The sequence below is a fragment of the Haliaeetus albicilla genome, chromosome 3, assembly GCF_947461875.1.
Source record: "Haliaeetus albicilla chromosome 3, bHalAlb1.1, whole genome shotgun sequence".
NCBI lineage: Eukaryota > Metazoa > Chordata > Aves > Accipitriformes > Accipitridae > Haliaeetus > Haliaeetus albicilla.
The window spans coordinates 73287158-73312990 of record NC_091485.1 but is presented as its reverse complement, the minus strand read 5'-3'; the positions used below and the strand labels follow the sequence as shown (position 1 = coordinate 73312990).

General features: G+C 39.0%; 1 protein-coding gene across 6 annotated transcripts in view; it reads left to right on the top strand.

Moving 5' to 3' along the window:
• Nucleotides 1-25833, top strand: part of SLC45A4 (solute carrier family 45 member 4) — a 90088-nt gene that overhangs the window by 42093 nt on the left and 22162 nt on the right. For all 6 annotated transcript variants that reach the window (XM_069780141.1, XM_069780142.1, XM_069780143.1 and 3 more), the window contains one exon: nt 8350-8966. In XM_069780141.1, the coding sequence (XP_069636242.1) occupies nt 8723-8966 (244 nt within the window). In that variant the 5' untranslated portion in view covers nt 8350-8722. The remainder of the gene's footprint in view (nt 1-8349; nt 8967-25833) is intronic.

Sequence of the window (25833 nt, the reverse complement as noted above, 5' to 3'; positions counted from 1 at the left end):
CTCCCAGACCTTGCTTCAGTGGCCGAAGTTGTGTGGTAGCCTCAAAAGTAGGTCATGATGCAAAAGCACTGTGCTGGTTCCAGTGGCTGCCTTTTTTTTTTTTCCTTCAATCTCAGGTTTCAAGATGTTGTTAAAAGTCTCATCTAAGCCTTCATTTGGTATCAGTCTTAGGGTTGCTTATGCATGGTATCCTTGAACAAGCTGTTGCGTTTCAATGCCTTTGATCACCTGAATGATGAATTAAATGTTAGGACATGTTAAATGTGGTTCTTTATTGCACCCAGTTAGCCTTAACCTTTTTCCTTTGGCAGGCTTTTAGTGATTCAAAACAGGTTAGTCCAGTTTAATGTAAGACTATTTTAAAATTAGAGGTTGACTTTCCTCTCAGGATCTGGAGTAACGTTGCTCACATACAGATGGGACTGTTTAGTAGTATGTGCTATAATTGCCTTTTTTAACTATTCCTCAACAAGTATAGTCTTCCCCTTCTCATAGGGTTAATGTAGTTCTGGTTTTAGAAAGCAGTAGCTAAAAATCTCTCTTACGTTTGCATTTAACTATGTGAGAAGTCTTAATGGGAATTTAAACAACTACCTGCCTGTAATTGCTGCCTTTTTGAACCAAAGGCATGACTCACTCATATGACGGTGCTTCTAGAAAGTCACAGGATTTTTTGAGTCTAAATTTTTATGAAGGAACTTAATCAGACCATGGAGGGATGCAGTGCCTTTGCTGAACTTCAAGTAGATTAGTTGAGCACATTTATGCAGCTGGGCCAAAAACTCCAGGTATGTTTTCTAGATGCTTTTCTTCCTACTGCAGTGGCTGAACACTTGAGTCTTGACATGGGCCAAAGAAACTTCCCCTGTGGCCAGTTCTGTTACTATAAACAGCTGCTTTAATAATTAGCAACAGAGCCGCAAAACAACTGGGGAGAAAATAGCTGCCTGTTGGCTAAGCAAGTGGTATTCTGTCTCGTATCTGGCAAGTACTAGGAGGCAGAATACATGATAGTGCTCACAGCATGACTGAAGATACTTCTTCTGCCTTCTGAAAAGGAGGCATCTTGAGCTGGGCGGGTGAGTCTGCTTTTTGACCTTGTAGCTGCAGGGATCCACTGACAACTTTTCTCTGTGAGCTGCAATTTTACACTTGCTTTGGGTATTGCTACCCAAAGTAATACTTGTAGCTGCCCCTATTCCTCCCTTCCCCCGTTACGTTGGTATGGATCCATGCAGCTATGCAATCAGATAAAACCAACCTGACTTTATAAAGGATTTTTCTAGCTTCTTGGACATGTTTTTGTCAGAGTAGTTTTCCAACTTAGATCAGTTACACTGTCTGGTTCACCACCATATGATGATGTGTGGCTGTGCAGGAAGGGGTGGGAGTAAGGAACCTGGGGCAAAGAAAAGGAAGAACAGACTGCTGCTTTTAGAGGAAGTACTTGTTTATGCCAGCTTAAAGTGATTGAGAAACCTACAGTGTAAGCAGTATAATAACCTGGTAATGTATTTTATGTGGTATTCCTGTACAAGCAGCTGACTGTAAAACAAAACTACCCTTGCTAGCAAAACAGGCTATCCTAGCAAAAGTATAGTTTGCTGCTACAACTCGAAGCTGCAATCAGGTTTGTACTGCAAGGCGTATCTCTCTGGTTTCAGCTGCTATTACCTCTGTAGTGGAAGCTACTATCCCTATTGCAGATCTGTAGAACAACATTAATTGTGGGGGAGTCATCTGTACAAAATCGGTTGGATTCGCATCTTAAGGAATAATTTTTAATGTCTCTTGAGAACCAACAAATTTTTGTAAGATGGTATAGCCATGCTTGGAGGGGGATTAAGGTCAGCCTTGCCTTTAAGAGCTGCTCTTTCACAGCAACATGCTATTTGTCTATTGGTGTGGTGGAGCACCAGAGGATTTGAACTCAAAATGTTAGTAATTATCCTTGGGCAAATGCCATTTTACTCTTGAAGATGCACAAGTCCCAAATGATGTATTGTTTTGCAAGCCAGTCAGATGCTGAAGCAGAACCCACTATCCTTTTTGCATTTAATCATGGAAGGAATAATAAGTCTGTAACACATGGATAGAAGTGTTCAGCCAAACATTTATTTAGTCTGAGGAAAAGCCAGATAAACTCAGAATGCCTTTCTTTCCAATGCTAATATTAAAAGTATACTTAAATCAGTCTAGATAACTTTTCAAGAGATGGCCAGATTACTTGATAACCTTAGCGTAAACCAACTTGGCAGAAAAGTTAAATATTTGACAAATAAATGGAATGACTGGGCAATTATAGGCTTGCCAGCTTAATGTGATTCACAGGTGAAATAGTATGGTTACTAATGTGTATGTCTGTGGGATGTACTCACTGAAGAATTGAAGGAGGGTAAGGTGTAAGGCTCTGGGAGGAAAAAAAAATCTTGTCCTATTAGACTGGCAGCTTCTGGATTCTTATACTTTTTTTTTCCAGTCAAACATTTGAATATTTCATGAAGTAGAAGTATACCTACCTTGGGTTTTTGTTTATGGCTTTCTCCCTGTGTTGTGCAGAATGTCACATTAGGATCTGTTAGTGATCCAATGACAACTGTGACAAGAATCATTAAAACCTAGTTAAATTCTGTAAGAATTGGTTCTTAGCTGTTTTCCCTTATGAAGTTAGTGGTAAACAATGAAAAGACATTTGTATGCAATGATGGCTCAAGGTGTATCTTCTTCCTTTCAGTGTCAAGAAGGTAGAAATCTTTTAAACTGTAGAATTGTTTTTTGAGCTGGAGTATTTCCTACACCACTAGAAAACAATTCCTGTGAAGCAAAACTGAATGCAGCTCTTCACCATGATTTGAGGAGACTTTGATCAGTCTGTATACTGGCATGTAAAAGAAAGCAATGATAATGTGAGAGGCAGATCTTGAAGATAGGAGATGGCTAGGTAAGTGATTGGAAGTTAATGCAATAAACTTTGAAGACCAGGATGAGAGAAGGGGGTAGTTTGCCTCTGCTCAATCCTGCCCTTGTTCCCTTAGATATTCAATAAATAGTGTTTGGACAGAACCATTTCCATCCTTTTCAGTTTGCTCATTCCAGGTTTTCTTACGCTGTGCTTATTTTTCCCTTCAGGACTTAGGATTTTGTAACTAGTACACACCTACTGTGTTGAAATGAATTGTTCCTTACACCAATAAATGCCTTAAGGATTGCCTAATGGCTTCAGAGGAAGAAAGCCCTCCTAAAGATTTGAAATTTTCTCATGGTATCCATTTGGGCCCATTTAACTGTTATCTACTTGCCAAGTTTTATACTGCTTAATAAAGTACATGTGTGATTACCTGTAACTTGCTGCATACTCCATAGCTTAATTAAAGTCATATGCTTTGGCACTGGTTCAGAAAATCTAGTTGCTTGTTGAACAGTACATTCCTATTCCTTGTTAGCAAGAGATATCTGGAAACATGCATTAAAAATAGTTCAGTCTTAAAGGATTTGGCCAGGATCACCATTAACCCCATTTATTTTGGTATTGATGGGTGTACTACCAATTTTCTGACCTCCAGATGATGGTATCACAAATGCAAAAACCACTGCTTGTCAATGTCTAAGTCCTAAACTTACAAAACACGCCGAGAAGTGTGACAGAAGTCATTTGCCAGAGGCACTGTGTTGTATAATTGTCTAGTGTGAGCTTTTTGTGCATCTCTAGCATCTTAGTGCTCGCTAGGGAAAAGAAAACCACTGAATTTTGTGGGCCACAAATATGACCTTATATAGCTCTTCCTCTTTGGAAACCCTGAAGAAAGGCAGTAATTTTCCTCTGGTTCTTGAATGGTTCACGTGCTTTGTCTGTGAATGCTACCTATTTGAGGCACAGGATTATTGTGATGTAGCCTTGCCCAGCCTGTAACATGTTTTGTGCTTCATATAGTCATGTTATGACTTATGCCTAGATCGTAGATAGATAGTAAAAGTATAATGGATAAGATTACAAGCAATTTGAGCAGCTTTTATAAAATTTTGCTTACAGATTAGTTTTCAGAATGTATTACTTGCCTGTTTTGTTAAAATATTAACTACCGCTTTATAGGTTTTGTCACTGTTGCAATGTGGCCAAAGGTAAAAGTAAAATGTGCAATTAGGTTGAAGAGTGAGTGTAATCAGTCCCCTCCTCCCATAAACACTTTTCAAGATAGGAATGTTTCTGTGTCTAAACTTCTCTTCATACCCAACCTCTGTACAATGCCCAACACGAACCTCTTTCCATGGCTGAAATTCTTCATTCTACTTCCTTACTCTTTGTTAGTCATGAAAATGCCTTTTAAAACTTTATGGAAAGTACAGTGAGAGTGCATGGCAGAATGGGGGGCATGGTCTCAGCTTCCTGAGAAATGCTGTCTCGTGCCAGTTTACATTTTCAAATTACTTTGTCTAGCTGCTACATGGATGGGTGGTCAGAAAGGTGCAGATGTGTCCTGGTTTTGGCTGGGATAGAGTTAATTTTCTTTCTAGTAGCTGGTATAGTGTTATGTTTTGGATTTAGTAGGAGAAGAATGTTGATAACACACTGATGTTTTCAGTTGTTGCTAAGTAGTGTTTATACCAAGAGTTCAGCTTCTCATGCCCAGCCAGCAAGAAGGTTGGAGGGGCACAAGAAGTTGGGAGGGGACACAGCCAGGACAGCTGACCCAAACTGGCCAAAGGGGTATTCCATACCATGGGATGTCATGTCTAGTATATAAACTGGGGGGAGTTGGCCTGGGAGGGGGATTGCTGCTTAGGAGCTAACTGGGCATCAGTTGGTGAGTGGTAATTGCATTGTGCATCACTTGTTTTGTATATTCTAATTCTTTTATTATTGTTGTTGTTTTATTGTTATTACCATTAATATTTTCTTCCTTTCTGCCCTATTAAACTGTTCTTATCTCAACTCAGGAGTTTTACTTTTTTTCCCCAATTCTCTCCCCCATCCCACTGGGTGAGGGGGAAGTGAGTGAGTAGCCGCATGGTGCTTAGTTGCTGGCTGAGGTTAAACAACAAGATGAAAGGGAAACTGTCTTTATGAAATCTTTTGCACCATGCCTCTTAACGTCTGTTTGAGGAAGGGATGCCAGCTCTCTTAGTACCTAGTCTGCTTGAATGACAGATAAAATGTAAGCCTAATGCATCACTTCTTAAAAAATGATAGTAATAAAGCTGCCCTATTTCTTAGGTGGACTCCATGTAATAAAGTCTTTGAACTGCATGAGTAAAGGGACTGTATTGGAAATTACCATGGATATTCAATACTACAATTAAAAAAACATATTTAAATTTTAAGGTTTGGTTTTACTAGCCAACGAACATGGAAAAAAAAAACTGTGTAAGATGCAGACATGGGAACATGCCCTCTCTGGTATTTTAATCCAGCTCATCTTTAGATGCCATTTACTTTGGAGTTCTTTGCTGCATAAAAGCTTCTGTAATGTTTACTTCTAGCAGGTAAATGAATTTGTCTCCCTTTTCGGTAAGGAAGAATGCCACTATTCAAACTTGGCAAATTCAAAATGAACTTGGAAAAAGCAGCAGCAGAATCTGGATTGGTCTAAAATGAGTATGAACACAACCTAGCAGGACTTACAAAAGAACTGGAAGACCTTTCTGAGAGGCTCTTGTTAATCTCTGGCTCTTGTATTAGACATGCACTTGGAGTCAGATGAAAGTGCTGTAGGAAGACTAGTGTTATGCTTACTGCAAAATTGGCATAATGGAACAGTAATTCTCTGTTCCTTTAGATAAAACCTGTCCGTTGTGTGTCTTGCTATTGCACTTGAATACTGTAACTGCTTTTTCTGGCATGTTTAAAATATACTGTTCTTCTTATCTGCGTCAATTACAGCTTCAAAGTCTACCTCTATCTATCATCCATTATTCCTGTCTCTTAAATTATCTGATCACTCCCCATCATCTTCCACTTTAAGAATAACTTTTTCAGTCATCCCTTAAGGGTCTTGCTCAAATGGGCTAAATCTCAGATAGCCTCTTTCGTCCTGCCTCTTTATCCTTTCCAGTAACAAATGCTCCCAGCCTGGTGTCATCCTGCTTGCGTATGCTGGCTGCCCCAATGCATCATAAAACATTCTGGTGTGATGAACTGCCTTCCTCTCCCTGCCTCATTCTGCTACTCTGTAACTGCGTATTAAACGAGGTGTTTAGGGAAATTGAGTTAAATCCTTCACAGACAGTGACAGGAGGGGAAATTACGCATAAGAAAATGCTAGAGACTTTAAAGCCATCTTGTACAAGAGTGTTATCTATGACCTTTAGTCTGTAATACAACACACGTTCTGAGTGATTTCTGAATAATAAGAGCTGATATGTAAACTTTTAAATTCTACTGAATGTAATTTTGCCTGAGTCTGCCAGCAATTAAACATCTTATGACTAGTCTGTAATTAAAATAATTGCTGCTACTCTGGAACCTGTATTTTGTAGGTTTTACTCACCCAGAACTTGTGTTATGAAAAGTGGATGTGTGTTTTTTAATACATACAGTACTTAACTTCATATTTGATAAACTAATAGCCCTTGAAGGATTGAGTTGAAACCTCAGACGCTAAAGCAAGGTAAGAGAATCACATCCTTTCGCCTCCTGATGTGAGTTCAGTACTGCAGTAACTACTGGAATGAGGTAAATGAACTCTGCTGCATGCAGGAGCTTAGCAAATCCAAACCCTGTCTGGTGGAAACAAAAACCTCTATAAAAGCAACATGCTTATGAAGAACTTGAATAAGTACCTGTGTGTGTGCCGTAATTCAATAATCCCAGGCAGTGCATCTCAATTCTTCCTGTTACTCTGAGAGGGTGGAGTAATGCTTTCTCAAGTCCTTCTGTTCTGAGCTATTTAATGCTTATAGATTAAAACTTTGAACTTAAGCCTCAGTTTATAGCACTTGAGTTCAGGAAGTTATTTTAACTTCTCTCATGATTTAAAGGTTTGACTAGCTCAAAAGCAAATTATATTATTAAGTTGTTATTGAGGTGATCAAATCAGAGAACTCCAGTAATCTTGGGGAGCCTGGGAGGAGAAAAAGCCCAGACCCAAAAAGATGCTTTTGAATGGAAGAACAAAATACATGCAATAAACCCACTGGGGGTACAGCTGGAAGGAAGGTATCAGCTGGAGGGAGTTCTCAAGGTGATGTTCCTCTGCTGCACTTCCAGAGCAGCGTGTGGGCTCATGCTGAAACAAAGTTGCTGTTGTGATGTGCTTTAAACCCCAAATATGTCATTTTTTTCTTAGAGCTCATTTTTAGGTTCACCGCTTAATGATCTGGTTTATGCTCTAGCCCACAAAGAGTTTTCGTTGCCACAACTGAAGGGGCAGGGAGCTGCAGTGTGGGGACTTCTTAGGGCGGTTTTGCTGCCAAAGCCAGCATGTTGTGGAACCGTACCCCGAGGGGTTTTGTCCTGGGATACGAGTTCAGTCACACTTCTAGTACAAACATTATGTAATCTGACTTTTTATAAAATGCTTTCTTTTTTTCTCCTAAGTGCTTAAACACATTTTGATTGACATGGTACAGTATGTACGTCTGCTTAGACTTTCTGTGGTGCAAAGGAGGGGGAAATACAGGAGAAGCTTGTCTTACCTGGTTGGAATATATTTTAGTAATTTTAAAGTATGTTGGAAGATACTGTACCGTTCTATTTTCGTGGACTTCAGAAGCGTCATAGGATGTGGGAGTAAGATGCTCCGGTCTTGTGTGCAGAAAGTGAAGATGGATGCATATGCTGTATATATCTTCATTAGAAGTTTAAATGTTTAAATATCAATCCTTAAAGTTATATTCCTAATGGCTAATTTTTGCTCATGCTTGCTTGAGGAGTATCTTCATTATAAGATGGTGTGATGGTTACTGCAAAGTAACTGGCAAGTTCCAAAAGTTTAAACGGAGATGTCTGTGTGGCCAGTGAGTAAATGGTAATCGATGAATCATCTTCCTGGCATAGTACTGGAATATCCTACGCTGTTTCTGAAATGGAACCTGCATTAAATTTCCCAGAATTTGTTAGTCTTGTTCTCGATGTTCTGAGGATCTTGGACAAATACACTGATATATTCTTCTGTGGCTTCATGTAAGACCACAAACTGGAGGAACTTAGGAGTAAGGCATCATTTAAATATGAGGAGTAACTGCATTTCAATGGAAAGTCTAGAGGTAGGAGGGAATGTGCAATAAAAGACCCTACACTAGGCAAGGACAATGGAAAGCATTAAGCAGGAAATGGGGTATATGGTTAAGGGGGGTGGCACAATATCCTGGAAAACGCTATTGAAATTTTTAAATGCTTGCTTTTTGTTGCAGATTAATCAGCCACTCGATGGGGATTAACAGTGGAGCACCTCTTTGTGTCGCCTTTCCACCTCTCTGTAGCAAGAATAACAACTTCAGCACTTCTTCAATAATAATTATGAAACTGGTATTAACTGAATGGCAATTATGGATTTTTAACTCTAACTCACAGTAAACCAGCAAGCCATATGTTGAAATTCCTACCAAATAGCTTTTCGTTCTTAATGTCTCATATATATACAAGAAGTTGCAAGATACCTGTTTGTACAAGAGGAATATAAGCATTACTTGCCTGAGGAACAGAAGCTGAAAGAGAAGACACCCTAACTTCTTCGTGGAGTTATGGTAGTATTATTTATATAGATATAACAAATATATATTTTTTATGGTAATGAAAATGGCTCCCCAGAATGCTGACTCGGAATCTATGCAAGTTCAAGATCTACCTGTGGCACAGCTTCAGAAACCAGAGAACAAGGAGAATGAAAGTAGGGAGGAGACCATTAGTGAAGGATCCATAGACCGGATACCAATACGCCTGTGGGTGATGCATGGTGCAGTAATGTTTGGCAGGGAATTTTGTTATGCCATGGAGACAGCTTTGGTAACACCGGTATTGTTACAAATTGGTAAGTGATTCTCATTTCTGTTAATCGAAACTTTCTGTATCTTTGCATTGATTGAAGTCAGAGGAAGAGGGAAGTGGAAGATTTTTAATGCCAACTAAAAATACACAAGGTAAAAAGGATTTTGGGTTTTTTTGTTATTGGCTGTGCCACAGGTTCAATTGTATGACCATGTTTAAGTGGGAAGGATTTCTATATGCATTCATCTTCTGTCTAATGTTGCTTCCCTCTGTAAAAATGTTAACCTGATTTAAGTCCAAACTTCTTTACTAAAAGCTAAGTGTCCTAGAAACAACGTTAGGATTGCAACGAAGCTTTTTTTATGGAGAAATGCTTCAGGTTACAGTACTTCAGAATATACAGATAAATTGGCTTTTCCAACTAGTAGTGAAATACTGCATTTATTTCAAACAACTAGTGAGTCTCATTTTATGTGATTAATCTGTCTAGCTTATAACACATGAATAGATATGAATAAACCATGATACTGGTAGCTTTAGATAATAATGGGGGGGTAGTGAGGTTTAGAATAGGAGTAGACAGTGTTAAAATTTCATGGCGAGTACTGTAATTAGGTTTCCAATAAACTGTTTACAGTATTAACAGTATCTGGTATTACCTTTATCAAATCCAGAAAATCATGTTCTCTATCAGATCTCAGAAAATATTACATGAAACTGAATGGAAGTACCAGACTGAGTGTGCTTCCATGAATGAATAAATCAACTATGTGTGTGCACTGTATAAGTGTATATATAATATATGCATATTCTATGTTTGCTAATGTTTGCTTTGGCTCATACATGCAGTTGTGCCTTACAGCATGCTCAGTTTTGGCCAAACAGAAGCACTCAAAAACAACTCTAAAATAATGTTCATTGAATACTTTTTACAACATTGTTTAAAAATTTCAAGGTTAGCATCTCAAATGAAACATCTGTATTTTTATATTTGATATGACAAAAGGGCATAAGAGATTGAACTTGTATGCATGTAATGTACAAATTCTTTCACGCAGTCTTCCTATAGTTAAAAATGTGTTTTCATGTGAAGTTACTAGTTGGTTTATTTTGAATCAACAAAGGGGTCAATCAGTGCAGTTAGTGCCATGAGAGATGCTGATGAGTTATGCCTCCAAGTTTTCCTGAAAATTTTCATTTTCAGAACTCATCAAATGTCCTTTTTGGATCTATTGGTGGCATAGTTAAAATAGGTAAGTGTTTCCCAAATAGGAGCTTTCTGATCAAACTGCCCTGCTTAGTAAAACACATGCAACTTCATCTAGGAATGTTTATAATGTCCATAACTCATTTTGAGGTTTTGTCTTTTGGGTAAGTTGAGATTTAGACATGCAAGTAATTTGTATTAGTGGCGTTGGTTCAATTACTGTCTACCATGAATGCAAAAACTTGCATCCTACTTTGCATGGGGAAGACCCCCAGTTTTGTAAGTGACCTGTCCTTTTTTGTTGACTTTCTTGTTTGTGCTGGCACTTGGATGTTTAAAATGTATAGCTGGCTAAGCTGACTTTACCTTACTATAGAGTAAGGTCAGACAGTGTAAATAAACTGTCCTCTTAATTACTGACCAGTCTACTAGTTTACATTTCTTTTGTGATCTCTTCTAGCAGATCTGTTTCCTCCAGATAATTGAGAAATATCTCTTCCCTTCCTTCCCTAACCCCAGTGACCAAAATAACATTGGGATTTGGGGGAAGGAAAGAAAAGAGCTTTCGCTTCTAGAAAAGCTGGCAAATCAACGAAGCGATACAAAAGGCTGTCGGGTTGCAATGATGATGATCCATGCCATAGAGATAAGAAATGGAGGTAGCTGGTTATGAATGTTAGTGCTTTGGGAACTAATTGAAATCTTTTGTGCTCTGGCTCATGTTCCCTCTGCAGGGGAATTAACAATGTTGGATTCACCGAAGGGTTAAGTTATTCATGGGTGACTTATCTAGCCTCTTTGGTAATTACCTCTTACATGGTTCTGTTTACCTTTATCAACCTCAACATCTGTCTGCCTCAACATGAGCTATATTTATTCCTCACTGGAAGGGGTTGCATATAGCTGTCAAACTGCTGTAATATTCCCTTTGCTGCTTGTTTTGGTAAAAGCAATGTTCAGTTGTTTTCTGTGAGATTAAATTGGCTTGAGAAACTATATTTCAGAAGTGGCACATGGGGAAGTGTGATGACTCAACCAACTAACTTTGCTTGTAATAAATGGAAGAACCAGAAGCCTTTTGAGTATGCAAAAAAGACTTCTTTACAGATCTATGTTGAATATTAACAACTAAGCTTTATGGTGTGTGCTTGTGTTCTATATCTTGGAGAAAACTTTGGTCACTGAAATCATCCAAGAGTCTTACCGGAGACCACCATTAAAACCATAGGCATGTTGATGTTACGCACTTTCTGCTTGCAGGTATTTGGCTTTCCTAGCTGTTTGTGTACCCTGGATCAGAGGTGTAGTTATGACATGGCAGATGAACGGCCTGTCCTACTCGTTCCGTAAGCCACAAGATTTCAGCAACTGGAGGAGATAGTCCTTTGGATAGTCCCTTTCCATTCAGCAGTGGTTGTATTCTTGATGTGTTTAAATTTCCCGAAGTTTTAAATTCTTAAGAACTACAGGCAGCAGTGAGAGCTGCTTGGATCGATGCATACTGGGAATTGGAAGGGTCTGGAAGTGCCTGAGTTGCTATGCCCCTACCGAAATAAGTTCTGATTTGTGACTTTTAATCTTTGTCTTTATTGCTATGCTGAGATTTATGTTACATTGCGTTGTCAGAAATGCAGCTACAAATCTGTAACAGCCTTGTAGTCATAACTGTGCTTTAGTAGCTTAGCAACAAGAACAAGCCAAATACATATTACATGTTTTTTTTAATTCTAACTTGATCTTTGATTTCTTGCTATCTGCAGCTTAAGAATTCAAAATGAAGCAGCTAACTTGTTTAGAAGAATTTGGAGGATATAAAAATATGCCAAATATAAGAAGTGGCAGGCTGACTTCAGATTATATTAGTTGGCACTTTCACAAGTTTTGGTATCTAGAAATCTTCATTAACCTTTTTTAGAGACCCGTTCAATCAGCAGTTCCTCCTAGACAGCATTAAAACTTTACTAGAAAATGAACTGTCAGCACCTTCAGCACTCTAGGTTTACTTGTTCATCAGTCCAAGGTTTTTGAGAAACTGAGTGGTTTTGTATTAGTCTTGAGTATGTTCTGTGCATTAACACTACTGTTTGCTTCCCCTGTCACATTACAGCTATGTATTGTAAACTCCATAGGAGCAGGATGAGGCCTTTGTCTTCTGAAACATCTGGTACTTAATGCTGCTTATCTGTGAGAGGGAATTAAAGTCCCTGCTATTGTTTATAAATGACAGTGTATTTTCTTCCATCATTAAACTTGGCTTCTAAGGATTGAATCTCTAAAACTACTTCCAGTTTATAACTGTTTGTGGAAAATTTGGGTACATTTTAAATTTGCAAGGGATTTTGAGTGAAAAAAGTGAGGAGAAACTGATGACCGGTATAGTGTAAACTTAGAGAAACTGATAGCTTTTTGAAGAAACTTGTCCAATGAAATTAGAATACATGGCTTCTGTTAACACTTTAAACAATAACATAATTTGGTAATTTTAGATTATTTCAGTTGTAATGCAAGCACAATTTGGGTTGTAACACGAACCAGTAAATCCATTTTAGTTCTTCTGAAAGGTGGGATCCATGTGCCTGTTCCATTAGGACTATGGAAGAAAAAAATCTGTACTCTCGTGACTTGGGGTGGCTGCTGCTTTCAGCATGAAAAACTTGCTGTCTGACTAATGAGTAGTGGTAGCTGTAAACATGAAGTTTCATGTTTTATATTTAATATGATAAAAGCTTTGCCAAGCCTTTACTGTTGCTTCAAAGGCTCTTTCCAGTGCTATTGAGTGTTTTATGAATAGTTAATAGGCACAGAAGTGACTGTCAGCACCGGAACTGTTCCTCATTCTCCTGCATAAATTAAATATATTACACTAGTGCTTTTAAAAAGAAACTATGTACATTTAAATAAGGAAAAACATGAACAGTTTACATGTGTGCTGCCTACCTTTATAATGTCACTTAAATTTGGGGATGTTTCTCTGGTACAGTACAGGAATAGCCTTGACTCTTATGCATTTCATATCTGAGTGCCTATCTGTGATGGCATTACGCTGTTTTGCTGTGAGAGCTAATGGGCTCTTGTAGTAAACATTAGCTAGTCTAGCATTAAATATTGAAGTTGGTCATTTTAAGCTTAACCCTGAGCATGGTATTCTTTTTAGGCAATAACACCAAGGAATAGCATTTCTGGAAACTGTGTATTTCAGTGCTAATTAATAGATTTTAATAAAGAGAAAGGCTGAGCTAAGCAGAGCAGAACACCATACGTTATTTTTATTTGGAAAAGAAATTACTTCTCTCATATGCTTTCCAGTCAGCAAGATACTGCAGTTGCTCATGTCTCACATGAGACATGTTTCCTATGTGTCTCATACACGTAGAAAAGCTGTTTGGCGGTTTGGGCTGTCATTTCTCAGTCAAAGCATTTAGACATAATATCTCAGGAAAAAAAAATTATCTAACATTCAAAATTCTTCCAGCCTAAAGCTTAGCAGCCCATGCTTAAAGGGTCTTGAAATCTAGTTCATGTGAAATTGCCAGTATGGAAAAAATGTGTTAAGCAGTAATTCAAACTGCTGATTCTGAGAAATCTCAAAGTGGTAGCTGAGAAGTCATTATGCTGAAGAGATTTAATATTATAGAGTGAACTTTTAGTATGAAGTAGTGAATCTCCCCATTGAAATTTAGTGTTGATACCTGTCTGAGAAGAATGCATGTAGGTAAAGAGGAGATTATGGAGATGTATTTAGAAACCAAGCATGAAATGTTATAGATAAGTTAGCTTCTAGGTATGTTTCTTCAAAGGAATTAAGGTATCAATTGCTGACTCAATACAGTGTGGAAGGGGATAGCCTTCCTAAGGCTAAGCCCGAGATCAAAGGAAATCTAAAAACCTTAAAGATGTGGTGGGGGAGAATGGAACAAAGGGATTGGATGAGCTTTTGGAGGCTGCCTGTAATTCGAGTGGAAAAAAAGGCTGACTGGCTGAAAAAACTGTCACAGGCAAGGAAGCTCTTCAACGTAAAGCAGCACTGACTTTATTTCACCTCAGCTCAAGTAGTCAAGTTTATTCTTCATCTCTGCCAGAGGTTACATTTATGTGAAGGCTATATGTATTTATAATTGTCATTCTACAAAACTGCATCTTACCATTTGAGTTGTGCCTTACTTTACCTTGTCTAACCAGGAAGAAACTGTTTGAGTTGCTGTAACCTGCTCTTTGACTCTCAAAGTTAAATTCCTGTACAATCCAGCTTCATCTGGGCTCCCAGACGTAGCTGCATTTGATGCTGAGAGTGAATTGCAGGATCTGAATTCCTCCTTGGAAGAATGAATGGCTTGAGAGCTGACCTGTCCCAAGAGGGGACTGTAACGTGGCTAACCTAAGGACAAGAACTGAATTTACGGTGGATCCAGAAAACCTAGAAGAACAAAACACTTAAATACATTTTTCAGCCTTGTTAGCTTTGAAGTTAGTCTTTAAGATCATGTAAAGTTTGTATTCACATCTCCAGTGGTGGAATGTATAAAACTGCAAATATTGTGCCTGAGGCACATGTTAATTGCCCTATAAAACCTCCCCCACCCATCCTTTTTTATTTATTGACTAGTTTTATGCCCACTACAGGGTTGTGTAAGACTAATTTTACTGTTCTTTTTTTAACCAACAAGCAGGTCAGTAAGGCTTTCATATCATGTATCTCTGTTCTCTTACATAAAATATCTTTTGACCTCAAATCACTAGCAGCATGTTTTTTGAACACATGTAGTCCTTAGTGGAAGGTTTGGTTAAGGATATGTTTAAGGCACCTTTAAAAGAAAGATGCTATGCAACTATTAAGATTTTTCTAATCCTGGGGCAGTAGGAGCACATGCTTTATTTTCATATCAAGGCAAATGCCACGTGGTCTGGCAGTTGTGCAGTAACTGTTACTTACAGGGCTTTTTTTATATCAATGTTCTGTTTTTGTTTAAGTAACACTGACTCTGGCCTTCAGAGGCACAACTGATAACACATGGCAGATTTTCAGCTGGGGTAACATGAGGATTCATGCTGGCTTTGGGATTATACAGACTGTGTGACTTTGGATAAATAGCCTTACTAGGAAAGGGAAGTTGAGTGCGAAGGAATTCAGAGCCTTCTCCCATGGCATAAAACGTGTTTCCTATTACTTAGCAGGAGGTAACTTCTTGTTCCCCTTTTTTTTTGGCTGAGTAAGATCTGCTGAAGAAGCTACTTCTAAAATAAGTCTCATACTTGCTCTGGTGCTGTTTTCTCCCATTCAAAATCTTTAACAAAAGTACTTGATCTTTTAATTGTTTACTATTGGAATGTTAATACCTTTTTTCCCCCCTAGCATAAAGAGTGTTCGCAGTAAAAACTGTGTGTGAAAACACTACTATGAATCCTCAGAAGTTTTCCTTTTGAGAGCTTGTGTGATCTGAGGTTAGTGCAAGTGACCATATATGACATGCAAGAAACGCTAACAGGTCTGAGAACTGTGGATCAATAGAAAAGGCATGCTGCAAGACAAAGCAAAGTGTATAAAAATGCAGACTGTCAGCTCTTATATAAGGATGGAGGTTTAAAAGCATTTTTTTATTTCATTGTCATCTCTGCTCAAATCCTTCTTTTTTGTTTTCTGCAGCAATAGACATTTTAGTCTGTGATTTGTGGAAAGAGCTTGAGGCCTCCAAAAATAATCACTTCCTAAGAAGGAAATGGACATCTTTACCCTTACGTAGATGCTTCTTTCTACCAGTAAATCTTTGCTGTCCAGCATGCTGTCTCCTTTTTATCTTGAGTACCCAAGGTTTAAGAGAGACTAAACATTTTGGTATGACTTAGGAGTACTTTGACATCTGTGTTCCTCTTCTTTCCCAAATCTCTTGTTCTCTTCTGCCCCAAGGAGATCTAGTAAAGCAGTAGAAATAAGGACCAGTTAATAATGCTGCTACAGGCTAATAGTGGTGAACTGGTTATGGGACTATACTAAATCATAGAATCATTTAGGTTGGAAAAGACCTTCAAGATCATTGAGTCCAACCATCAACCATGCCCACTAAATTATAAGAAGGGTTTTTTGTTTTAACTTGCATATCAGTCAATAGCTTTTAAATTTTCTTTCAGTCTACTATAAATGTGCTTTTTACTTCTCTTTTAACATTGGGTCACTGAACTGTCTTGCAGTTCTTCCCTCTCACACATATTGGAGCCACCTTGCTGTAGCCAAGACAAGCCTATATGTTTTCTTCTGCTTTGAAGGGCAGCTCTGGAGTAGAAGGGGGCAGGTACAGGACTGAAGGAACTACAGGATCCCTGTAATTTTAGTGCTTCCTTACTAAGATTTCCTGTGGGTAGTGGGGAAAGGATGGGAGAAGTAGGAACAGACTTCAGCCTCCTGAAAATATGCTAAAATTGAGTGGTTTTAAATATGCACCTTTACACAACCTCTTTCCTAGCCAAAACCCTTCCTCTTAATCTGCTTTCCACCCACATACTCTCAGCCAAATTTACACAGCCCACATCTTTTTATACTTCTGTCTAAACACCCTCTAGGAGAGCAAGATGTCAGGTGAACTGGTGAGTGTATGTGCACGCACAACAGCTGCGTTTCAGTTTTCTGCTCAGAATTTGAGTTTGACCCTCAACTCTGACCGAGAGGTAACTTTGCCATAGTGATAACAGGTGAAACACGATAGTGCTTCCATGCTCTTGATTACGAAGTAATTGCCACCAGGGCAATTTTCCAGCAGGCAATTGCCTCCTCTTTACTGTAAAAAGAAACCTTTCAGCTCTTTGGATGGGGTTCTGGTGGTGGAGACTTGCAGATGCAGAACCAAGATTTGGGCACCCAACTTTTGAAACTTGCAATGCCAAGACTCAAATAAATGGTTTTCTGTTGAACGTGGATTGTGAAACAGGTTATGAAAGGGGAATGGCTGAGAACTCCTTAGTGAGCAGGAGTCTTACTTTTCAAGGAAATAAAATTAAGGCCACTTTTGAAATGAAAAGAATGTCAACAGGCTGTTGCCAAATCACGTAATGCTTTAATAAAGCTTGCTTCAAGAGGATTGTCAAAGCTGCAGCCCCTTAAGCTCTATTCTCATCAGAGTCTCCTGTGTGCTTGTTGCAACAGTATTTCTGTTGTGATGCACCCTCTGGGACTCCATTTTAATCATCCTCTTTGAACCAAACAACAGTTGAGAAGGTTTCAGATATGCTTCCTGCAGGCTATTTTGCAAGAAAATATTGAAAAAGTTTTGAGCTGCTGATTCAGTTTGACAATAAAATTTAATACAAGTCTATTTAACTAAACAGGGAAAACCAGGTCATAGATTTTATTTACATTGATTTGGATAAATCTGTAATAGCTATGTCACTCAAACATATTCTTCTCTCCGAAGTCTTGAGTAACGGTGGGCACAAAGCAGCACAGATGCAGATTTTTCCATGAGTAGATAAACCCAGCAATATACTGTATTAACACTTGGTGATCTTCAGTTGGGGAGCCTCATGGTGGATTTTTTGCAGTGTAGTAGATGCAGAGCATGTAAATTGAATACAACTTGTTTTTTCTACAGAAATAAATAGGATTTAAAAGGCTTTCATCAGACAAGCAAGCATAACTTGCCCACAGTCAGAATTACCTGAAAGCCTAAACTCTGCAAAGAATAGGGTGAGTAGGTAGCAAAGGAGAGGGAGAGACTTTTAGCTGGGGCAGTGATGGGTAGGAAGTGGCTGGCAAGAGCACTGAAGTACTTAACAAGTGCTGCTAGACCTGGTAGGTGATTCCACTTGTGCTTTGAAACGGAGAAGAGATTAGAGTCCTTTATCGTCACCCCTCATTCGGGGAAAAATGTGTAATCCACATTCCCACTGCTGGGGAGGATGTCTAGCAAATGAGGTTTCCCCTTCCAGTTGCTGTCAGTGGAAACTGTTCCACTTTGTGTAAAATAGCGTACAAGCTCATGAAAGTAGGTCTTCTAAATAACTGCTGTCACTGTAGCATCCGTCTCGGCTGTCTCTATTTGTATTGAATCCCTTTGTAAAGTAGGTGCTTTATAAAGTTGTTTCAACCTTGAAATGTCCTGTGTCCATGTGGTGTTCTGAAAAGTAAAGATCTGGATGCAAATACCTTCTTGGGATTGGGTAAACAGAAGGATTTGAGTCTAAGTCTGTTGTATCTAGGGAAGGGTGACTGCTGCATTACACTGCTCTACAGCAAAGTCAGATGCCATCCCACTGGGCTGTGAGGAGTGCTCCGTGTGAGGACAGAGCTGATGTTTTGTGAAGACACGGGTCCTGGGCAGCTGGAACTGCTCAGGCACTCCTGCCCGTGACCCTGCAAACATTTTGCATAGTAGCTGGAGGGAGACTCTGGAGAAAAGTCAGATGAGCTTAAACTTCGGAGGTACAGCCATTGAATGCCAGAATTGCAACTTCGTCATCTACCTCCAGATTACTTTACGAAGTAAAAAGCATTTTAGTGAAGCAAACTTTTTGCAAACAGAGACTGAATTACCTGGAAGCCAGAACTGTGGCAATAAAGTAATGTCGAAACATAGATATTACTGTGGCAGGCAGTCTTCAGAAACGGCTTCCACACCCAGCTCAAGAAGCCTTACCACGCTTCCAGAGCAAGACTACTTTTCCCCATGGAAGTGCTGACGTGGAGAGTGATGAATAGAAAGGATCAGTCCGTACAGTGGCCTGGTTCTGTCCTCAGTATCAGTTTCGTCTTTGGCAAGTGTCCCACCGTGAGGCAGTGCAATCTCTTTTAATATGCCGATAAATTTTGTATAGCTTCTGCTCAGATCGTCTTAACCTTGAATTTCTATCCTCCTCTAGATCCTGATTTATGTTCTTTCTGGCTCAAGTGATAAACTGAGCTGAATCATTTTCTATGTGTTCTCATGTATAGACTGTTTAAAAACATGAATTTCCTCCTTTTATCAGTTGTGCTGCTCTGTAAACAATAGTCTTTCTATAATTCAGTCTATCAGAATTGAGGCTCCCCAGGATAATCTGCAAATTCCCAAAATATCCTGCTGACTTTAAAAGAGCTCTTGATCTGGAGGTGTTTTAATACCTCTTAGAAATGTTATATCTGGACACTTCTGGAAATTAAAGTATTTCTTTGGAGAATGGAGATCAATTTCACACACTTCAGAGTTCATGTAGGTGGCAGGAAAATTAACATTAAATTACATATTCTAAAATTAGTATTAAACTTTGACACTTTAGGAGAAATCTTCACACAGCTAAACCCAACAAAATGCCTTGGGTATTCAGATAAATGATTGTTTACCAGGGTTAATTAGTTGTAGTGAATACAGTTGCAGCATTCACTGTGTTTTCCTTGCCTCATTTGGAAAGTCAGGCATAGTGTCTTACCAAGCCAGACTTTTTCTGGCAAGGAAGAGTCATTACAGGCATACCTGCTGTCTTATATGGACTATATCAGGTGACTTAAATGATTGTTTATCATACTCAGATGCAAATTAAACAATTTATGTAGTGATAGGATGCTGCTGCAACCTTGGAAACATCTGATCTGGTGTTTTGTTCCAAGCTACAACAGAAATGAAGAACAGATGCACTGTGTTCTGCTCCTTTTTCCCCTTGAATCATTATTCCAAAAACTTTACAAAAATAGGTTTCTGGTTGCTAGACTTTGGTGTCAGTTTATCATTTCCGTAGTGGTTCTGCACTATATCTGCCTCTTTAGAAAAAGTGCTTATTTGAAGGGTTTGGGTTTTTTTACTAAGGGATATATTCCTAATATTAATGCCTTTGCAACATAAATCGAATGATGCTTACTTTATATGACTTTAAATAAGAGCAGAAGGAAACTGTTATCTGTCTGAAATGAAAACCGAGTTTAAAAATTTTTCTTTCCTTTTTTTGGTTCAACAAATAACAGTAGGCAAGAAACACAGTTTTCAAACCTGAACTGGCTAGCATCTCAGAGGTTATTGCTAGTGACCTCTGGTGAGCAGCAGTCTTGACATCCCTTCCCTAGTGGTTTGCTGGTTCTCTCCAGATACAGACACGCTGTATAACAGTGGAGAAGCTCAAGAAGTGCATGGGGAACGTTTCAGGATATTTGGGGATAGAATGAGAAAATAAGATTATATAATCAGTTAAAAAGCTGAGGGTGCCTCTTTCTCTGTAATTTAATTAAGGAGTAGTCCAGCAAGTGCTTCCCCCTTCTCTGAAGTAGTCAAAGTCATGGGTCATAAATCTTGTGCCAGGGACTCCATTCGTTTGGATAGCAGTCACCATCTGTGAGAGGTTATTCAGATAAATGAAGGGGAAGGTTATTTTTTCTGCACTATAGATTCCTACCTCATTGACATGGCAAATGTGTTTAAAATAAGTTTTCAAATGTTTTTAAGCTGTAACCTTCAGGAGAGGGGTTTGGTACAACTTCCTTGCCATCAGATATGAAAGGACTGCCAAATTCAATCTTGAAAATTATTTAGGTTTCAAACTTAAAAACTATTTAGGTTTCTTTTGTTGGATGACTGAATAATGCTGTATTGCTGACTAGACCTGCGACTCGTATGTAACTCGTTCCATTCTCTTATAAATTCAAATGACAAGAAAAAGGTTACAAGCAGAGTGATGTAAAACTGCTTTTCACAATATGATAAAAATACTTGTCTGGTGGTCTGGAGAAGAGTTCTGTTCTACTTTGTCCCCATGAGGGCCTAATTCTCATAATTTGCACATTTGGAAAGGAAATGTTTGCTGACTTATTTGCTGGTGTGCTCTGCTTGTTTAACTTCAGATTTTATTGGTAAATTTATCTTTCCATGCATAGCCTCACTGATTGTGAAATGTAACATGTGCAGGTAAGGACTGCATATAAAAGTCTGCAGTAAGAAGTCTTTTTCATCTTGTGTGATTACATTTTATTCTAAACTATCAGTTCCAGTTATTTGGTGCAAAGTGATTCCATGGCTCTCATTATCCATCATGTAGAAATGGAAGTTGTATAATTTTTAAACAGCTCAGTAAGGGTGGGGGAGCCGCTCCTCCGGGACACAGTGTGTTATTTGGAGTGCTGCCTGAGACTTGGGGGTTAAGTTCTGCTCTAGTTACCAAAATTTCCTGTGTCTGCAAATTCGTAGTGTGATCCTGCAAGCTCAAAATACTATGATCAAAATTTTTATATAGCTAAAGCATAGAAGACTTCAATATGAGAACAGCTCTGCTTTTAAATCTCTCTGGTACACGTGTAGAACGTGTTTCATGTAAGTTAATGTTCAAGCCAAAACATACAAGTTTACAGGAGAAGGCGTGTAGGAAAGTTTGAGGCAGGCTACATAAACACCAACACCATCTTTTTAATCAGCCCCCATAATTTCAGCTGAGAGGATGGTTTTCTGTAATGCTTTACCTACAAGGCAGGCAGTTGGTAGCACAAATAGCTATAGAGGAGGACCACTTTTTTTTTTTTGGGGGGGGGGGGTCAGGAAACCCTCAGTTGATTAAAATTCTCTGCATGATAGTCCTGTTACCAGCATTCGTATGTCTAGAGATTGTTGAAACAACTGGTGAACTGCAGGGTTTTTCCTGGAGCAATGGTCTACATGGAAAACCATGCCTGCAAACTACAACCTGCAGTTGATTTGTTGAAGCAAATAGGAAAAGCGCTAATAGGATTTATGTTTCTCTTGATATAGCCACATGAGGAATTAACCTCAATAAAGGCAACTGCGTAGAGGCATGCAGTTTCTCTTTAGGAGCTTAGTATGGGTTATTTTCAAAATTCCTCTTTTTTTAAAGTAAACAATGAATAATGAGTTAGAAGAATCAGTGTGTTTATGTATAATCCAGCAACACTTTTAAAATAGCAAATAATTTAAAAGTGAATGCAGTGTTACTGTTCTTTGCTGATGTTTAGCTGGTAGGGCTTCCTAGTAGCACAGTTGTGACAAAAATGATTGCAGACACAGTGTTTATACCTATCATAAACAAACCTATAGTCCTAAAGACTTTAGAAAGGCCAGAAGGTTGATTTTGCAGTGTAGTAACAATTAACAATAAACTTTTTGTAAGCCTGTTATGGGAATGGTGGCTTTTTGAGAGGCTTTGAGTATTGAAAAGGGGAGTAAAGCACTTTGAGACTGCATGACTTGAATGGCCTAAGGAGTGTAGGTAGGATCAATTCAGCTTTTTTCCCCTCTGACTAGTTTGAGCATCTCTAGCTGGAAAAAATGGCTTTTAGAATATGAAGTTTGAGGTACCTATAATGTTTATTAGCTATTATATTTTTTTGCATTAGGTCAGCTTAGGGTAATTATAGAAGCAGATGCCTGCACCATTTACTGACCCTTAAAAGGACTATGCAAATGTGATCCTGGCTGAAATTTAAAGATCAACTGTCTGGTCAGTAATCCCTGGGAAGGTGAAGGATCTCAGATGGTAGCTGCAAGGGTACACAGGCCAGAAAACACCTTCTTGAGTCACTGTTTTCACATGGCTTCCAAGTGTGTAGTCAAGCCTAAAAATTAGGGAAGAAGAGGTTGATTTTTCTCAATGTGCAAAGACGAACTTCTTGCATTTTACTCTGCTGTGCACTTACTGTATTTTCTAATATATGCAACTTGAGGCTGGAAATGAACTGTTTTCTTTGCTGCTTGCAATTCAAGGGTGTGAATGTTGTGCTGACCATACTCTGCCTGGCTGCCTGCTCAACAAAAAATACTTTTTTGGCTACTTTTAAGTCTGTTTGCCTTCCTTTTCAAGTTCTGTTCCTGGATACACTGACCAGATGCCGTGCTGGGCTACATATATGCCAGTCATTTGTTTGGCGGTGTGAACCAGATCCTTTATGGTTTCCTAGGGCTTGGGGGTTGGTGTTGTAGAACGGACACATCAGGAATAAAATTTTGCTGGAGTGAACAGGGGTTTAGGTGATGCCTTCTAGCCCATTGTTTGCTAGAATGGTATTTCAAAAGTCTTAACCTTGAGTGGGTCTCATAAAATTTGGGATGTCCTAGCGGTGCTCTTCGTCTTGCCCTTGCTTAGTTATGTTAATCATGCTTCTCCCTCCCCTCGAGGGCTGGTTAGAGCAGTTCAGAAGGGTAGTCAGAGCTTCCCTGAGACACAAAATCTTTGCACTGCAGAGCAGCACAGGACCAGACGACCCAAGCAAGGGCTCAGGCTGCACCTACCGCTGCCTTGTGATGCTCCTGGGCAGCCCCTTCCCAGCTGTGTGCAGCCCCATATTGAATAGGTCCCCATTAAGCAAGTATGATTTTAATTGAAAACTTCTTAAGCAGAACAGAAAAGTTGTTCGTTAACCTGATTTTTTTAGGGAGTGAGAAGGGGTCAGTTCAGTCTGGGTTGAACACCCAGAGTTAACAGTTCAGGTTTGGCTCTACTTGGACGTAAAAATAGGTGTTAACACCAGGTTTTGGTTAGGATTTGATTCAGCTGTATAAGTAGATAGTCATATTCTGAGGTATTAATGTGTTAATCGGTGCAACAAAAGCTCCACTGTTGATTAACAGTAACAGGCTTGCGAGTTGGTGCTGAAAGATTTTCTATTGTATATGTAAGAGTCTCTTGAGTACGGGGATTTTAAAGTGCATTTGAGCTGAAGTGCCTTTGTTTATAAATTTGCCAATATTCTAGAAGTGGTGACGAAAAACCCTATTGAGCTTTGGATAAACTGGGATGCTGCATATCTTCAGGCGACACATGTCACTGTAATTGATGTCTAATCTCGCAGTGAGACAGAGCGGTGAAGTGCTGCAGTGTTACGTAATGCGCAGGGAGTCGAAGTGGGGCATCATGTACAGCTGATGCATTTTAATTACATCCCGTAAAGGCAAGGGAAGGATTAGTGTGGCAAAACAATTTATTGATTGCTGCATTCATATATGTCCGCATACATTTAGACACTTGTGAGTGATGGGAAATGGACGCTAGTGTAGTTGCATGTGACCTTTGAGTCCTTCTGTATCTGCAGCTTGCTTAACTGGCCAGCAACAGGAGACAGCATTTACAGCCTGGGAATAAATACACTGACGTTGTGAAGTTAGCCTTGGGTGGTTATACCGATACATATGTATAGTTGAATATAACTTGTGTTTTTCTGGGACTGTGAGGAAAGTTCTCAGCTTTTTATTTGGTGTAAACACCTTTCTTATATCCCTAAACCTGCTCTTTGGTGGAGGTTAAAAGGAAATTCTTTTATTACTGCTGGTTCAGCACACTGGAAGTTGCATCAGATTTAATTTATATTCAGTTTCGGCTCGTTAAGCACTGTGATGCAAATTTCTTATTAGTGTCAAAGTGATATATTTCTAAATATTGGTTAATAAGTGACAGAGGAAGAAAAGTTAAAAACAAGTTTCCCAAGAGCCAAAAAGGACAGCACAGATAACCCAGAAAACTCCAGTGAATCACTTTCAGCAGTTGATAGGAGCTCTTGGCAATGTTCTGTTCCCTTGCTCTCTCTGGAGCGAGCTTACCTTCTGTAGCATGGAGAAAGCTTGTTTGGCATTGTCAGTGTTTGAGTATAAAAGGTTCGGCTTCTGGCTTAAGTAAACTTGGCACTTTTCACTGGTCTGAATGTATGTACCCTGGCAAAAATAAATACCGTAGTTTGGAAAGGATATGATTCTGTGCAACCTATAGGAATTGCTAAGCATTTTTACTGTAGTAAAAAATCTACAACAGCAATTGATTCTTTGGTCTTTCCTTGAGCAGGGTATGTCATATGTGTTGCCTTTGAGTCCTCCTTTTCAGCAGCAGCAGGAGTAGCTAATGTTGGCATATATGTCTATTAGCAATTTCTTGATATGTTGGATAAGGAAGTAGAAAACTGCATTGCTATAAGGGCAGTAAGCTAGAAATAATCTTCTACCTGAATTACTACACGTTACTCCTATGGAGGTAGGTTAGTAGGAGGGTTAGAAACTTTAAAATAAATAATTAAAGCTTTAAAAGCTTTACTTGACAGCATTTGTGATCACACTAAAAGGAAAATCATATTTGCCTTCTTGCAGATCAGGGCATGTGTTCTTTCTCTGATGCCTCAGACCTCAGCTGTTCTCAGGCTTTTGCTCCCACTCTCCCCCTTCCACACATACCTTTGGCTCGCTTCTGTTAACATACGCTTCTCTTTCCTGACACAGCACCATAAAACTGGGTTATAAACTAGAAATTGTCAGGGAAGCCACATAAACCTTTCTGCAACTTTGGCAGAATGGCAGTATAGCAGCAGAGTTTAATGAAACACTGATGACTCCCATGGTTGCCAAATATGAGAAGGGGAGGACAGTCGTAGGAGGTTGAGAAGCAGTAATTGAGCAGAGACAGAAAATGAGAAAACTGGATGATGAAATCCTTTAAGAGGCCTGTCACTTATTTCCTTAATTCCATTTTTCAGAAGTGTTATTTAACCCAACGTGGTTGCTGCTGGCATGCTATCGCCTGGGTAATTTCAAAAGCTATTGCTGTACCGAAAGGCAGAATGGCTTTGCCAGAAGGGGATATTACTCTTCTACAGCTTAAAAACACCTCCAGAACTCTGTACATGAAACACTGCACTAATATTTCTGTACTGAAGCTGTTGAAGAGCAAGAGCATTGCTTTATTACCAGTTTAGTTGTTCTTTCAAAATGGGTGGCTCTAGTTGTAGGCATGGTGTGTAACAGTTGTAATGGTTTCCAAATTTTTGCAAGTT